We start from the raw sequence: 16,434 nt of genomic DNA, 5'->3' as shown, positions 1-16,434 counted from the left end.
ACGCAATACCTGTTCCTTGAACAAGTTCCACATTTCACTTGTGTCCTTCCCTGACAGCCTATGTTCCCAACTTCTGCACTTCAATTCTTGTCTGACAGCATTGTATTTACCCTTCCCCCAATTGTAAACCTTGCCCTGTTACACGCACCTATCCCTCTCCATAACTAAAGTGAAAGTCACAGAATTGTGGGTCACTACCTCCAAAATGCTCCCCCACTAACAAATCTATCACCTGCCCTGGTTCATTACCAAGTACTAAATCCAATATGGCCTCCCCTCTGGTCGGACAATCTACATACTATGTTAGAAAAGCTTCCTGGACACACTGCACAAACACTACCCCATCCAAACTATTTGATCTAAAGAGTTTCCACTCAATGTTTGGGAAGTTGAAGTCACCCATGTCTACTACCCTGTGACTTCTGCACCTTTCCAAAATATGTTTCCCAATCTGTTCCTCCACATCTCTGCTGCTATTGGGGGGCCTATAGAAAACTCCCAACAAGGTGACTGCTCCTTTCCTATTTCTGACTTCAACCCATATTACCTCAGTAGGCAGATCCCACTCGAACTGCCTTTCTGCAGCTGTTATACTATCTCTAATTAACAATGCCACCCCCCCCCCCCCCCACCTCTTTTACCATCCTCCCTAATCTTGTTGAAACATCTATAACCAGGGACCTCCAACAACCATTTCTGCCCCTCTTCTATCCAAGTTTCCGTGATGGCCACCACATCGTAGTCCCAAGTACCGATCCATGCCTTAAGTTCACCCACCTTATTCCTGATGCTTCTTGCATTAAAGTATACACACTTCAACCCATCTCCTTGCCTGCAAGTACTCTCCTTTGTCAGTGTTACCTTCCCCACTGCATCACTACGTGTTTTGGCGTCCTGAATATCGGCTTCCTTAGTTGCTGGACTATCCGGTTCCCATTCCCCTGCCAAATTAGTTTAAACCCTCCCGAAGAGTACTAGAAAACCTCCCCCCCAGGATATTGGTGCCCCTCTGGTTCAGATGCAACCCATCCTGCTTGTACAGGTCCCACCTTCCCCAGAATGCGCTCCAATTATCCAAATATCTGAAGCCCTCCCTCCCCATTCCTGCAGCCACGTGTTCAACTGCACTCTCCCCCTATTCCCAGCCTCGTTATCACGTGGCACCGGCAACAAACCAGAGATGACAACTCTGTCTGTCCTGGCCTTTAACTTCCAGCCTAACTCCCTAAACTTGTTTATTACCTCCACACCCTTTTTCCTACCTACGTCGTTGGTACCAATGTGCACCACGACTTCTGGCTACTCACACTCCCCCTTCAGGATCCTGAAGACACGATCCGAGACTTCCCTGGCCCTGGCACCCGGGAGGCAACATACCTTTCGGGAGTCTCGCTCGCGACCACAAAATCTCCTATCTATTCGCCTAAACATTGAATCTCCTATTACTATTGCTATTCTATGCTCCCCCCTTCCCTTCTGAGCCCCAGAGCCAGACTCAGTGCCAGAGACCTGGCCGCTGGGGCCTTTCCCTGGTAGGTCATCCCCCCCAACAGCATCCAAAACGGTATACTTGTTTTGAAGGGGAACGGCCACGAGGGATCCCTGCACTGTCTGCCTGCTAGTTTTCTTTCCCCTGACTGTAACCCAGCTACTCTTGTCCTGTACCTTGGGTGTGGCTACCACCCTGTAACTCTTCTTGATAACCCTCTCTGCCTCCCTGGTGATCCAAAGTTCATCCCGCTCCAGCTCCAGTTCCTTAAAACGGTCTCTGAGGAGCTGGAGTTGGGTGCACTTCCCGCAGGTATAGTCAGCGGGAACACCAATGGTATTCCTCACCACCCACATCCTACAGGAGGAGCATGCAACTGCCCTAGCCTCCATCCCCTCTTACTTTACAGAATTCGCTGCCCCGTGGACCAACTGGACCTCCGCCCTCCGACTCTGCTTCCAGTCAGCTGTACTCTAAACTCCTGGCTCCCTTCACGCTCTTTGATAAATATAGGAAATTAAACGTAAGGAGCAACTTACTCGCTCCTCACCTAACTCCCTCAGTCACCAAACTCTCACTGTAGCACTCAAATGCCACAAGCTCAGCACTCCAGTGCAAACTAAGTCTGCACTTTAACTAGCTCCGATTTATACTGTGAATCTAGCCTCTGAAAACTGGCCTAATCCAAGTAACTAATTAACAAGCTCCAGCTGCAAGTAAGTACAAGTAGAACCTTGTTTAAAGCTGATTCAAAATTCACCTTTTTATAGACCAAACAGCAACTTTTAAGTTAATTAACTTAATAAAAGAAATACTAGACTTTAAATAAAAATGAACCCTTATACTCCCTCAGTCACCAAACTCTCACTGTGGCACTCAAATGCAACAAGCTCAGCACTCCAGTGCAAACAATGTGAAATTCAGTCATTATTCAAACAGACAGAAACTGCAGCGGGATCCCCTCAGGAGCAATGAGATGCCAGATCAAATAATCCGAGTATTTGTTTTTGGTGTCCTGGACAGTGGGGATAATATTTGAGCACCAGGAGAATACTCTGCCCTAATTTGAAATCCAGCCCCGAATGTTGGTATGAAATGGGTTGCGGTATTGATTCAGATAAGCGGAAAATCTACTATTGCAGAAAATCAAAGGGGAAACAGGATTGAAAATATTTTTATTTGGCAGGACGTTTTTGACTTCGAGACAATCATTTTGGTGGCAGGAGAGGATTCACAAAATAAAACTGGTTTAAAATATTTGATGCATACTTTTGTTACGTCATTTAAAAATAATTTCAGGAATCATTTCAACTGTGACTCGAGTAACACCTTTAAAGGAGTGTTCCTTTGCAGTATATGTCACAATCCCAAATCGGTCCTCCTGAGCCTCTATCAAAGGAATATAAATCAGCCCAGACCAAATTGTTCTTTATCGACTTTAAAGCAAGCGCTGTGCAGCAAATCAGCAGGGGTGATCTAGCCATCCGTTGATTGTGAGACAGTATCTATAACAGATAGCAAGCAAGTTTTCACAAAGGTATGTTCTTGTCTCCTTTTGAGGCTACTTTACAATATTTTTGATTCCATTATTTAATTTTTTTACCTTTTACGTTGTAAACGAAGAGCAAAGTCTGAAATTCACATGCAATGTAAAAGTTACATACATCAAATCAATTTATAATAATCTAAAAACATTTTCATGCACAGCAAAGGTAGCACTATATATGTAGAGTCGGTACGAATGGAAATCAATTTTTTCATTCCTAAACTGACATTGTTAATGCTGTGTAAGATATAGAATGCAGAACAATGTTCAGGATGATTCAGTGAATTTTTTTGTCTCATTCATTTTATTTTCTATCTCTCTCTCTCCCCTCGTCTGTAACATCTCATGAGCTGGTGTTCTGTTGCTGATTTTCATTATTCCCAATCAAATGCTTCTGCTATTTCAGAATTTGTTTTCCGCTACACTTTGCTGCTCTTCATTTTCTCTGTCTTTCCCTTCCTTTCCTCTGCTTGGTTTTAAAATGCTGTTTACTTGAGGTTAAATAAATCTTTCCGTACTCATGACTGTGAGAACAGAGTTCCGGGCAAACGATGAAGAGCGAAAAGTAAAATATACACAGCAAAAAAGATAAAATAGAGGAGAATACATTAGAATTTGTAACTGGGGTGATGGACACAACTCTGCTACTGGACAATTTCTCAGGTATATGGCTTGAGACTGAAATCTGTGTCTCTCTGATCTTCACCCTCCTGTTTACAAGAGCCAAATTCTCTCTCCTCTGAATTCACAGTAATACCCTACCTCTGACTGAGATTTGGTTTGTTTATGGGATATGGTTGTCCGTAGCAAGGCCGGCATTTATTACCCATCGCGAATTGCGTACGGGAAGGTGGTGGTGACTGCCTTCTTGAACCGCTGCAGACTGTAAGGTGTAGGGGCACCTACAGTGCTGTGAGGGAGGGAGTTCCAGGATGTGAGGGGCGACCTGATAGAGGTCCACAAAATTATGAGGGGCTTTGACAGGGTGGATAGTCAGAGACTTTTTCCCAGGGTAGACGGGTCAATTAGGGGGCATAGGTTTAAGGTGCAAGGGGCAAGGTTTAGAGGAGATGTACGAGGCAAGTTCGTTTACACAGAGGGTAGTGGGTGCCTGGAACTCGCTGCCGGAGGAGGTGGTGGAAACAGGGACGATAGTGATGTTTAAGGGGCATCTTGACAAATACATGAATAGGAGGCAAATAGAGGGACACGTCCCCAGAAGTGCAGAAGATTTTAGTTTAGATGGGCAGCATGGTCGGCGCAGGCTTGGAGGGCTGTCGTTTTCTTTGTTCTTTGTTTGTTCTGTCTCTCTGACTGGAAGACAGGAATAGTGTAGTCAGATCCTGGTTGAATGGCATGGAAACAATGGGTCGAATGGCCATCTCTTGTGTTCTTTTTTCTTGTTTTCTCATTTCGGTGGGAGTTAATGGGCAGTGGGACTTCATGGTGGGGACCGGTCTGGCAAACATAAACTCACTACCCGGGCGCCGAACTGGCATCGTAAACCAGCCGCTTGATATGATAATCACTTGATTTTCATTTAGTTTGATCTCAATGACGAACAGGCAGTTTCCATAGTGGACAGCTGATCTCCAGTTTTAATACTCAGACTGTGAGTTGAAAACCCACAACATAGCGACAGTCCCGGTGCAGTGGCAGCATTCTCACCTCTAAGCCACAGCCAGGACTTGAGCACATACTTGAGATATTTGAGTCCAGGACTGAGGGAATGTTGCATTGCCAGATGTGCTACCTTTTGGCTAAGCCCCTGTTAATCCTTCAACCAACAATATAGATTTGCTTGTTGCCGTTTGTAAGGCTTTGCTTTGTACGGATTGTGTACCACATGTGAATATATTACAACTGTTATGATGGGGGGGGGGGGGGTTTATTTTAAACGGCACTAATCTCCTAGCCACCAATCCATAAACAGCAAAGGTGTTTTGATTCTCTTTATCAGCAGTGATATATTTCTCAACCCCTTTGTTTTGATGTGGTCCACTTCTCTACTAATAACCACACAGCAAACTTCGGATAGGATGAACTTAAAGGGTTAGTTTATTTCCAAATACTCGGTTGGCTGGATGGCTGGTTTGTAATGTGGGAGCAATGCCAACAGCATAGGTTCAATTCCTGTCTGGACTGAGGTTATTCATGAAGGCCCTGCCTTCTCAATTTTGCCCCTTGCCCTGATGTCAGCTCTCAAAAGGGGAGAGCGGACTGTGGTTATATTTACATTTTTATGAATTGTGGATAGACATGTTAAATATTGTGTTGTTTCTGGTGGGTCACGGCTGGTTAAGTGCAACTGTAAGCAGCAGTAAGACAAGGACGGATGCTGGATGAATCTGTTTTCGAGAGCAGCATTTTGGGGGGAACGACGGCCGTAAGTAGCTCTGACATGATTCAACAGCCAGGAAAACCTCATCATCTATTGTCAGGAGTAATACACAGAGAAAATGTATGATAGGGATTCTGAGGAATGAAAACTATTGGTTGCAGATGAGTTTGAACCATGAGTGAATGGACCTCATAATGGGCTTTGGATCCAACTTCCCACAGAGAAGACACTGGTTTGAATAACTGCAAGGGTATAATCATAGAATTTACAGTGCAGAAGGAGGCCATTCGGCCCATCGAGTCTGCACCGGCTCTTGGAAAGAGCATCCTACCCAAGGTCAACACCTCCACCCTATCACCACAACCCAGTAACCCCACCCAACACTAAGGGCAATTTTGTACACTAAGGGCAATTTAGCATGGCCAATCCACCTAACCTGCATATCTTTGGATTGTGGGAGGAAACTGGAACACCCGGAGGAAACCCACGCACACACGGGGAGAATGTGCAGACTCTGCACAGACAGTGACCCAAGCTGGGAATCGAACCTGGGACCCTGGAGCTGTGAAGCAATTGTGCTATCCACAATGCTACCGTGCTGCCTCACGGCAGCGAGGACCCAGGTTCGATAAAGGCAAAATATGATGGTCAACTTATTAAAACAAAGTGGTGTAAATTCCTTATTTATGTTAACCTTTAAACGTGAATATTACTCTGTTGCTTCGAGATGGGACTTCTCAGGGTGACACCGGTAATGAGTGATAAAAACTGCTGGGAAACACTGAATGGGCAGGGCCCTTTTCTCTGGCAAGAAAGCGGCTCAGGATAACCTAATCACAGTGTTTAAAATCATAAATGGATTTGATTTGAGTAGAATCAGAGGAGGGGGCTAAAAAACAAGGGACCATCAAAATCAGATGGTCACCAATAAATCCACGCGGGAAATTGACAATGTTAGAAATGGTGGTCCCTGGGCGGCACAATGGTTAGAATTGCTGCCTCGCAGCGGCGAGGACCCGGGTTCGATCCCGGCACTGGGTCACTGTCCATCTGGAGTTTGCACATTCTCCCCATGTCTGTGTGGGTCTCACGCCCACAACCCAGAGATGTGCAGGGGAGGTGGATTGGCCACGCTTAATTGCCCCTTAATTGGAAAAAAATGAATTGGATACTTTAAATTTATTGATAAAATAAATGGTGGTCCCTGTCAGAGTGAACCAGGACTAGCTTCAGAGAGGAAAATGAGAGCAGGTGATGCCCCACTGATGTAGGAGCTGGCTTTTCCCCCCAGTAGGCGCGTCACATTTTGGACAGGGAGCGGATCCAGAAGGGTAGAGTGGAAAGCAGTGTTTGTCCTCAATTATCACCATAAAACAGTTGTAAACCACCAGAAGGTCTCCTGCTGCCTAATTTGGTAGATTGGATATTCAGCTGTTTGACAGAAATAAGGAGAAATTTCCTTCCCCAGAATGGTTAGAATGTATGGGGACTGAAATAAATGCCAAATATGTCTTCAGGGGGAAGTTAGATGAGTGCGTGTAGAACAGAAAGAAATGGAAGATTATAGAGATAAGGTTACATGAATTGGGCTGGGAGAAGGTTAATGTAGAACATTAATCTGATGAGCTGACAGCCTGTTCTGCTACTTCTCTTATCATGTTATGTCACCGATATTGAATGGTACACCCATACTATCTGATTTCCAAGAAATACAACATCTAAAAACACTGAAGCCTGTGTTGTTTGAAGAGGGAATGCCTTCTTTAACCTTAGATCGTCACAATCTTGCCGAGGTATTGGTCACCAGCAAGTGACAAACAGCGGTAGGCGATGGGTTTTTGTGATCACTTCACATAATTTAGTCCAACGCGCATGCTGCAGAAATAGGCCATGTGGCCCAGGTGGTTTGTGCCTCCTCATCCCACTTCATCAGTCCTAATGCATCAATATTATTTTCCTCTCCAGGGAAAGTATTTCCTCCTGAATTCTCAAGTTGGATTTATTGGTGACTATCTCCTATGTATGTTCCCTGGGTTGGAATTGCATGCCCTCACAAATGAAGCAACTATCAAACGCTTTCATCATTTTAGAGAGCTTCTTACCAGTTCACACCTGATTGTCTTTTTTTACCCAAAGAACCCCAGTCTGGTCAATCTTTGCTAACAGTCATTAGTTGACAACTCTGGTGTCATCTTTGTCATTTCCTTTCTGGCATCTTCGCCAGCGTTTCTCTGTACCGTCCATCACAGTTGTGGTAACTGCCCCCCACCCCCTCCCACCCCCCCACCCCACCCCGTGACTGCATCAATTGAATTGCACCGGCGTCAGATTTCATGTCATTGCATTTAAAAGAGTAACAGCGAGTTCCACACAGGTTACAACATTAACACTTTCTTTTTCAGGTCCGTTTCTTTTGACAGATGCGGGCGGTGACACCAAATTCCACAGGACTAAACCTTTGAACTTGGAAGATGGAGAAAGTAACGAATAATTTAATACCACGGGCCATTTCCTGGACTCTGTTCCTGTGTTGCTCTCCATTTACCAGTAAGTTGCTACTCCCAATGCATTTTGGGAGATGGAACATGAGCAATAGAAATGGTGGCATTTATTGCTGCCATCCTTTCAAAAAAAGGAGGCCCAAAGAAGAAGGTATTTGCGCCTGATTAAATAAGGCATATGGTATGCTTACCTTCATCAGCAGGGGCATTGAGTACAAGAGTTGGGAAATCATGTTGCAGCTGGATAAGACCTTGGTGAGGCCACATTTGGAGTATTGCGTGCAGTTCTGATCACCACATTATCAGAAGGAAGTGGAAGCTTTGGAGAGAGTGCAAAGAAGGTTCACCAGGATGTTGCCTGGTCTCGAGGGTGTTGGTTGAATAAACTAGGATTGTTTTCACTGGAAAGACAGAGGATGAAGGGAGACCTGACAGAGGTCTACAAAATGATGAGAGGCATAGACAGGAGGCTTTTTCCAAAGGGTGGAAGTGTCAGTTACAATGGGGGAACAGGTTCAAGGTGAGTGGGGGAAGGTTTAAGGGAGATATGCAGGGTACGTTCATGCAAAGAGTGGTGGATGCCTGGAACGCACTGCCAGAGGATGTGGTGGAAGCAGGCACATTAACAATATCTAAGAGGCATCTGGATGGGTGCATGGGGGCAGCACAGTAGCATTGTGGATAGCACAATCGCTTCACAGCTCCAGGGTCCCAGGTTCGATTCCGGCTTGGGTCACTGTCTGTGAGGAGTCTGCACATCCTCCCCGTGTGCGCGTGGGTTTCCTCCGGGTGCTCCGGTTTCCTCCCACAAGTCCTGAAAGACGTGCTGTTAGGCAATTTGGACATCCTGAATTCTTCCTCTGTGTACCCGAACAGGTGCCGGAGTGTGACGACTAGGGGATTTTCACAGTAACCTCATTGCAGTGTTAATGTAAGCCTACTTGTGACAATAAAGACTATTATTATTACCAATCCAGCGACGATACAACTACGTCACCACCTCCCCTATGCGCCAAGCTAACGAAGTTGCCTACTCCAAGATACATCACCGAGCAACAGTGGACGTTTGACATGTGACAGGAACATGACAATCAGCACTGATGGGGTAGCCTTGGCTGAATATAAGATCTATGTAATCACCCCCATCAACCCAGTGCCTGAAGTATACAGTGTCTGTGCCTGTTCAGCCAACCAGTAATTGGATGGGAAAATCCCGTGGAAGTAGCAACTGTCAAAGATTGAGTTATTTTCCAGAAATTAGAGGAATGCGAGCACATATCCCCGTGTGTGCGTGGGTTTCCTCAGGGTGCTCCGGTTTCCTCCCACAGTCCAAAGATGTGCAGGTTAGGTGGATTGGCCATGATAAATTGCCCTTAGTGTCCAAAATTGCCCTTAGTGTTGGGTGGGGTTACTGGGTTATGGGGTTACTGGGTTATGGGGATAGGGTGGAGGTGTTAACCTTGGGTAGGGTGCTCTTTCCAGGAGCCGGTGGAGACTCGATGGGTCGAATGGCCTCCTTCTGCACTGTAAATTCTATGAATAGGGAGGAAATAGAGGTATACGGACCAAATAAGGGAGAAGGTTTTATTTTTAGTTAGGGCATCAAGATCGGCACAGGCTTGTCGGGCCGAAGGGGCTGTTCCTGTGCTGTACTTCTCTTTGTTCTTTGTAAAACACATGAACAATTATATGTTTGAGGGGCGATTTTTGTGAACTTGCCGAATCCTGTCGTAAATGGCTCGGAACCTATCCGAACCCAATCCGAATAGCCCTGTCTCCAGGTCATAAGTATTCATAGTTCCAGGTGCAAATTTGTACATCTGCAGGGAAGTTAACCCTGTGTTGGGGGCAACAGAAAGATGCGCATAAAATTTAACAGATACACAGCTAGTTGACGCACAGAATCGTGACCCCGAAATGCTGACGGATTTTCAAGCAGCTCTCAAAGTTTTGGCGACAGGAAACTGCAGTGATGCAAAGCGCTCTTCGGAATTTTCATTCGAAATTTAACCCCCCTAAATTTAGAATGACTGCTTGAGATTAAAATGTCAAGAAATGAAAGATGATAGAAATTCGGACAGACTAATAGGAAGGGGCTTGAATTTCACTGACACATGTTTCTGCAGCGATGGTGGGGGCGATGACTGCGTTGTGGTCATGGCACTGGACTGGTAATCCTGAGGCCCAAGGTAAAGCCCTGGGGACATGGGTTCAAATCCCTCTAGGCAGCTGGTGGATTTTAAATTCAATTGCTAAATCTGGAATTGAAAGTTAGTCTTGGTCATCGTGACCCATGGCAACTATCATCGATCATCATAGAAATGCACCTGATTCACTGATGTCCCTTAGGGAAGGAAATATGCCGTCCTTCCCTCGTCTGGCCCACATGTGACTTTGAACAAACAGCAATGTGTTTAACTCTTAACTCCCCTCTGTAATGGCCCTAATGAGCAACTCAGTTCAAGGGCAATGAAGAAATCAGCGACAAATGCCCAGGAATGCCCACATCCCGTGACAGAAGAATGAAAAAAATATACTTTTTTTCTAATTTGTTTATTGACATGTCTGTGCACCTCTGCCCACAGATGAGGATGTGATACGTGTGTATGAAATGAAATGAAATGAAAATTGCTTATAGTCACGAGTAGGCTTCAATGAAGTTACTGTGAAAAGCCCCTAGTCGCCACATTCCGGTGCCTGTCAGGGGAGGCTGGTCCGGGAATCGAACCGTGCTGCTGGCCTGCTTGGTCTGCTTTAAAAGCCAGCGATTTAGCCCAGTGAGCTAAACCACGGAACACATCAGGTGAAATTTGACCTGACAGAGATCTCTTCATTCGTCCGTCTTTTCCTAAGAAGTTCATAAGTTGGGGATTTCCTGCTGGGGGTGGCACAGTACTTTGCAGTGTTGACTCACAGTGCCAGGGACCTGGGTTCAATTCTGGTTTTGGGTGACTTTCTGTGTGGCGTTTACACATTCTCCTCATGTCTGCGTGGGGTTTCCTCCGGGTGCTCCGGTTTCCTCCCACAGTCGAAAGATGTGCAGGTTAGGTGAGGTTACAGGGATAGGGTTAGGGGCTGATTTAGCACTGTGGGCTAAACAGCTGGCTTGCATTGCAGAACAAGGCGACCAAAGGCTTTTCACAGTAACTTCATTGAAGCCTACTTGTGACACAGCGATTATTATTATTATGGATGGGGAGAGGTCCTCTTCTGAAGTGTCGGTGCCGGTTCGATGAGCCGAGTGACCTCCCTCTGCACTGTAGGGATTCCATGGCTGACCGAAGATTGTGAAAGGCGTTATATAAATGCAAGTCCTTCTATATCTTTTATCATATTTCAGTGTGATCTTCCTATATTGTTTGAAATGTCACCCTTTTATGTGTTCATTTCAATATAAGGCGGCATGGCAGTACAGTGGTTAGCACTGTTACTTTACAGCTCCAGGGTCCCAGGTTCAATTCCCGGCTTGGGTCACTGTCTGTGCGGATCTGCATGTTCTCCCCATATCTGCGTGGGTTTCCTCCGGGTGCTCTGTTTTCCTCCCACAGTCCAAAGATGTGCAGGTTTGGTGGACTGGCCATGCTAAATTGCTCTTAGTGTCCAAAAAGGATAAGGTAGGGTTACTGGGTTACAAGGTTAGGGTGGAACTGTGGGCTTAGGTCGGGTGTTCTTTCCAACGGCCAGTGCAGACCCGATGGGCCGAATGGCCTCCCTTTGGCACTGTAAATTCTATGATTGACAATGAAAATTGAGCAACGTATTAATGAATACGATCTATTCACCTATAATCGGGCTGTCTCTTTTTGGTTTAGGTGCTGTGTTGAACTGGGAGATTCAGCGTTACGATGGATGGTACAACAATCTCGCACATCACAGCAGGGGCACCGTGGGTAAGAGATGTTTTTTTGGTCCCTATGTTAGTCAGGGAGAAAATGTTTGGTAGGCCAGGCTTGTCTAATCACTGTCATCTTCATGCGCGACTGTGAGAAAGGATTCCTTTGATCACAGTGAAATTTGAAGTACATCCAATTGTAACACACCCAAATTGTAATTTTCTTGGAAACATTTGTGAAAACAGTAGTTTCACGCTGACAATAAGCAGAAATCCCAGCACAGGCACGACGGCCAAATTGCCTTCCATGCTGTTTCACTCCATAATAGGGTTGAGCTGTCTGTCACCAAATCACGCAGGTAAGGAAGAGTTCTAGTTTCACACCCGGATTTTTACTCAATCTGTTGATTTCAATGGAGGGAGCACTAGCGAGCTCCAATGGGTTCATAGGGAATGAAACTAGTCTGTGCCAACAGCAGAAAGTAGGCTGGTTGCTAATTGGCAGCCTGTTTTCCACTAGGCCGTTTTTTTAAACTTTATTTTGCCTTGCAAGATATTGCCAGGAATTATTTACTTTCCATCCACTTAAAAGCGGCAGTGAGACTAGGAAACAAATCTCTGTGAAAAGAGTCTGAGCTATAGATGTATTGGGGCAGCACGGTAGCATAGTGGTTAGCATAAATGCTTCACAGCTCCAGGGTCCCAGGTTCGATTCCCGGCTGGGTCACTGTCTGTGCGGAGTCTGCACGTCCTCCCCGTGTGTGCGTGGGTTTTCTCCGGGTGCTCCGGTTTCCTCCCACAGTCCAAAGATGTGCGGGTTAGGTGGATTGGCCATGCTAAATTGCCCGTAGTGTAAGGTTAATGGGGGGGATTGTCGGGTTACGGGTATAGGGTGGATACGTGGGTTTGAGTAGGGTGATCATTGCTCGGCTCAACATCGAGGGCCGAAGGGCCTGTACTGTGCTGTACTGTTCTATGTTCTATGTTCTATAGTCCTGTGAACTCCAGTGGGAAGAAGATTGGCTGTGATTGAAAAACCAGTTGACTTAAGAGCCTCTCACTAAATCATTCTCGCCCCTATAGTCTCCTGGAGCTGCCTGTTGGCCCAGCTGGCCGGCGCGTGGTTCGATTAATGCCAAAAGCGTAGGTTCAGTTTCCATTCTGGCTGAGGTAGATCGAGGACCTGCCTCCTCACCGTGTCCCTGATGGTGGAAGGTATTGGCAAACCACCAACGCCAAAAACAGACAAGAAAATAGTTCGAGCTGCCAATGTGCCAAGAACATAGAACATAGAACATTACAGCGCAGTACGGGCCCTTCGGCCCTCGATGTTGCGCCGACCTGTGAAACCATCTGAAGCCTATCTGACCTACACTATTCCATTTTCATCCATATGTCTATCCAGTGACCACTTAAATGCCCTTAAAGTTGGCGAGTCTACTACTGTTGCAGGCAGGGCGTTCCACACCCCTACTACTCTCTGAGTAAAGAAACTGCCTCTGACATCTGTCCTATATCTACCACCCCTCAATTTAAAGCTATGTCCCCTCGTGTTGGTCATCACCATCTGAGGAAAAAGACTCTCACTGTCCACCCTATCTAACCCTCTGACTATCTTATATGTCTCTATTAAGTCACCTCTCAGCCTTCTCCTCTCTAACGAAAACAACTTCAAGTCCTTGAGCCTTTCCTCGTAAGACCTTCCCTCCATACCAGGCAACATCCTAGTAAATCTCCTCTGAACCTTTTCCAAAGCTTCCACATCCTTCCTATAATGTGGTGACCAGAACTGCACGCAGTGCTCCAGGTGCGGCCGCACCAGAGTTATATACAGCTGCAGCATGACCTTGTGGCTCCGAAACTCAATCCCCCTGCTGATAAAGGCTAGCACACCATATGCCTTCTTAACAGCCCTATTACCCTGGGTGGCAACTTTCAGGGATTTATGGACCTGGATGCCGAGATCTCTCTGTTCATCTACACTACCAAGAATCTTGCCATTAGCCCAGTACTCTGCATTCCTGTTACTCCTTCCAAAGTGAACCACCTCACACTTTTCCGCATTAAACTCCATCTGCCACCTCTCAGCCCAGCTCTGCAGCTTATCTATGTCCCTCTGTATCCTATAACATCCTTCAGCACTATCCACAACTCCACCGACCTTCGTGTCATCTGCAAATTTACTAACCCATCCTTCTACACCCTCTTCCAGGTCATTTATAAAAAATGACAAACAGCAGTGGCCCCAAAACAGATCCTTGCGGTACACCACTAGTAACTGAACTCCAGGATGAACATTTGCTATCAACCACCACCCTCTGTCTTCTTTCAGCTAGCCAATTACTGATCCAAACCGCTAAAACACCTTCAATCCCATACTTCCTTATTTTCTGCAATAGCCTACCGTGAGGAACCTTATCAAATGCCTTACTGAAATCCATATACACCACATCAACCACTTTACCCTCATCCACTTGTTTGGTCACCTTCTCAAAAAACTCAAAAAGGTTTGTGAGGCATGACCTACCCTTCACAAAACAGTGTTGACTATCGCTAATCAACTTGTTCTTTTCAAGATGATTATAAACCCTATCTCTTATAACCTTTTCAAACATTTTACCCACAACCGAAGTAAGGCTTACAGGTTTATAAGGATCTGCCTTTGAGCAGAGCATACACGAGCAAAGTGCTGTTCCGTTTTTTTGATTGTCGCAAATATTCTTTAATGCTTGCTGACCCAACAGGCAAAGCCCAGTATGGAACAACCGACAGCACTAACATTTACAAAGAAGTTCTCTTGGTTCAGACAGTCACTGCACCTTGCAGGATCAGGAACCCACCTACAATTGGCAGGACCAAGCCACACTCACAGAAGTAGGCCTTAATCATACTGAGGCCACATACCCGCGATCTACCGGCGTCCCCTAATGCCTCCACAGGGAGTCACCAGCCGGGTGCCGTTCAGTACTGGCCCACACTAACGTGGACCCGGCAGAACAGAACCCAAAGGGTTGACAGGCCATCGGAGACCCCTGGTTGGCCAAGGATAGTGCATGGTGGCCCCCTGACCAACCCCCTGGAACATGGACAACTTGGCACTGCCAAGGAGATTTGGTGGCACTGACACGCTGGCAGGAGCACTGCCAGGGTTCCTGGGTGGCAGTGCACGGGGTCCCGGGTGGCACTGCCAAGGGCCAGTGCCCAAGGAGGGGAGGGGGGGCATATCCACAAAGGAGGGTGGGGGGAGGTATGAAGGGTGGGGAGGTGCAGGGCAGGTAATGAGGGGCCTCTGGAAATTTGAGGAGGGGTAATGGGTGTGTGACTGGGAGGGGGTCCTGAAAGGGGGTGTGGGGGAGGCCTGAAGAGGGGAGCCCCCCTCCTGGGGACCCCCCTCCTGGGGACCCCATAGTGGGGTGTCCTCACTTGGGGAAATGGGGGACATGGGGGTGGGGTAATGCCCCTGCGTGCGGGGGGATGGGGGGGGTTTGACAATGCCCACTATGCCGAGGGCCCAGAACAAGGGGTTACCGTGCAGATATATTACTTTGATACGCCAATGACTCAAACACCTTTGACTGGAGAAGTGCTCTTACTTTAACACTTGTCATGAAAAAGAGGAAGTTTTAAGCGGTCAGACCACAGTTGGCCTGTTGGTTTACAAGGACTGTGTACTTACCAAGAACATTACACAGTACAGGATATATTTTGTAATTTGTGTCACCCTTAAAAAAAAAATCTGTGAAGTGGCGCAGTGGTTAGCACCGCTGCCTCACTATGCCAAGGGCCCAGGTTCGATCACAGCCCCGGGTCACTGTTTGTGTGGACTTTACATATTCGTCCCATGTCTGCATGGGTGTCACCCCCACAACCTAAAGATGCACAGGGTAGGTGGATTGGCCATGCTAAATTGCCCCTTAATTGGAATTTCTTTTTTAATTTGTGAAAATATAGGTGAGGTGAAGGAGTAAATGTCGCCACAGTCCCAGAGGACCATAGGCTGCTCTCTCCTTTGAGGGAGAGATAACTGATGGTGAATTTGGCCTGCGGGCCACCACACCTCGGGTGAGGAGTAAGTTTGTGAAGGGACGTGTCATGAATAATCTCAGCCGGTGCGGGAATCAAACCCACATGGTTGTCGCCACCTGCATCATGAACCAGCCATCGAGCCAACTGAGCTAACCACTCTATAGTAAAAAGTTTTACATTGAATTTTCAGCACAGAAATAGGTCATTGGGCCCAACTGGTCAATGCACCACATGGGCCTCCTCCTACCCTACTTCATCTCACCCTACCAGCATGTCCCTCTATTCCTTGCTCCCTCTTGTCCTTATGTCGCCTCCACTTATATTGTTTGCTTTAACTACCCCACATGGTAGATAGTTCCACATTCTAATGACTCTCAGGGGAACAACATTTCTCTTAAGTTCCCCATTAGTTTTATTAGTGAGGACTCTACATGTATGGCTCCAAGTTTGGGTCTTCTATCGAAACCCTACAGTGCAGAAGGAGTCCATTTGGCCCCTTGAGTCTGCACCGACCCTCTGAAACAGCACTCTACCCAGGACCGCTCCCCCACCCCATCCCCGTAACCCCGTGCATTGACCACGGCCAATCCACTTGGACTGTGAGAGGAAACTGGAGCACTCGGAGGAAACCCACACAGATACGGAAACAATGTGAAAATTCCACACAGCCAAACACCCGAGGCCGGAATCGAGTCTGGC

General features: G+C 46.7%; 1 protein-coding gene across 1 annotated transcript in view; it reads left to right on the top strand.

Annotated features, from left to right (window-relative positions):
- The first annotated feature begins 3,003 nt into the window (after window positions 1-3,003).
- Window positions 3,004-16,434, top strand: part of LOC119956723 (dual oxidase 2-like) — a 107,028-nt gene continuing 93,597 nt past the window's right edge. Inside the window, exons 1-3 of the mRNA XM_038784060.1 lie at window positions 3,004-3,026; window positions 7,779-7,923; window positions 11,690-11,767. Coding sequence (XP_038639988.1) covers window positions 7,848-7,923; window positions 11,690-11,767 — 154 coding nt within the window. The 5' untranslated portion in view covers window positions 3,004-3,026; window positions 7,779-7,847. The remainder of the gene's footprint in view (window positions 3,027-7,778; window positions 7,924-11,689; window positions 11,768-16,434) is intronic.

Source organism: Scyliorhinus canicula, chromosome 24, assembly GCF_902713615.1.
Source record: "Scyliorhinus canicula chromosome 24, sScyCan1.1, whole genome shotgun sequence".
NCBI classification, from domain to species: domain Eukaryota; kingdom Metazoa; phylum Chordata; class Chondrichthyes; order Carcharhiniformes; family Scyliorhinidae; genus Scyliorhinus; species Scyliorhinus canicula.
This window is presented reverse-complemented; position numbering and strand designations above follow the sequence as displayed.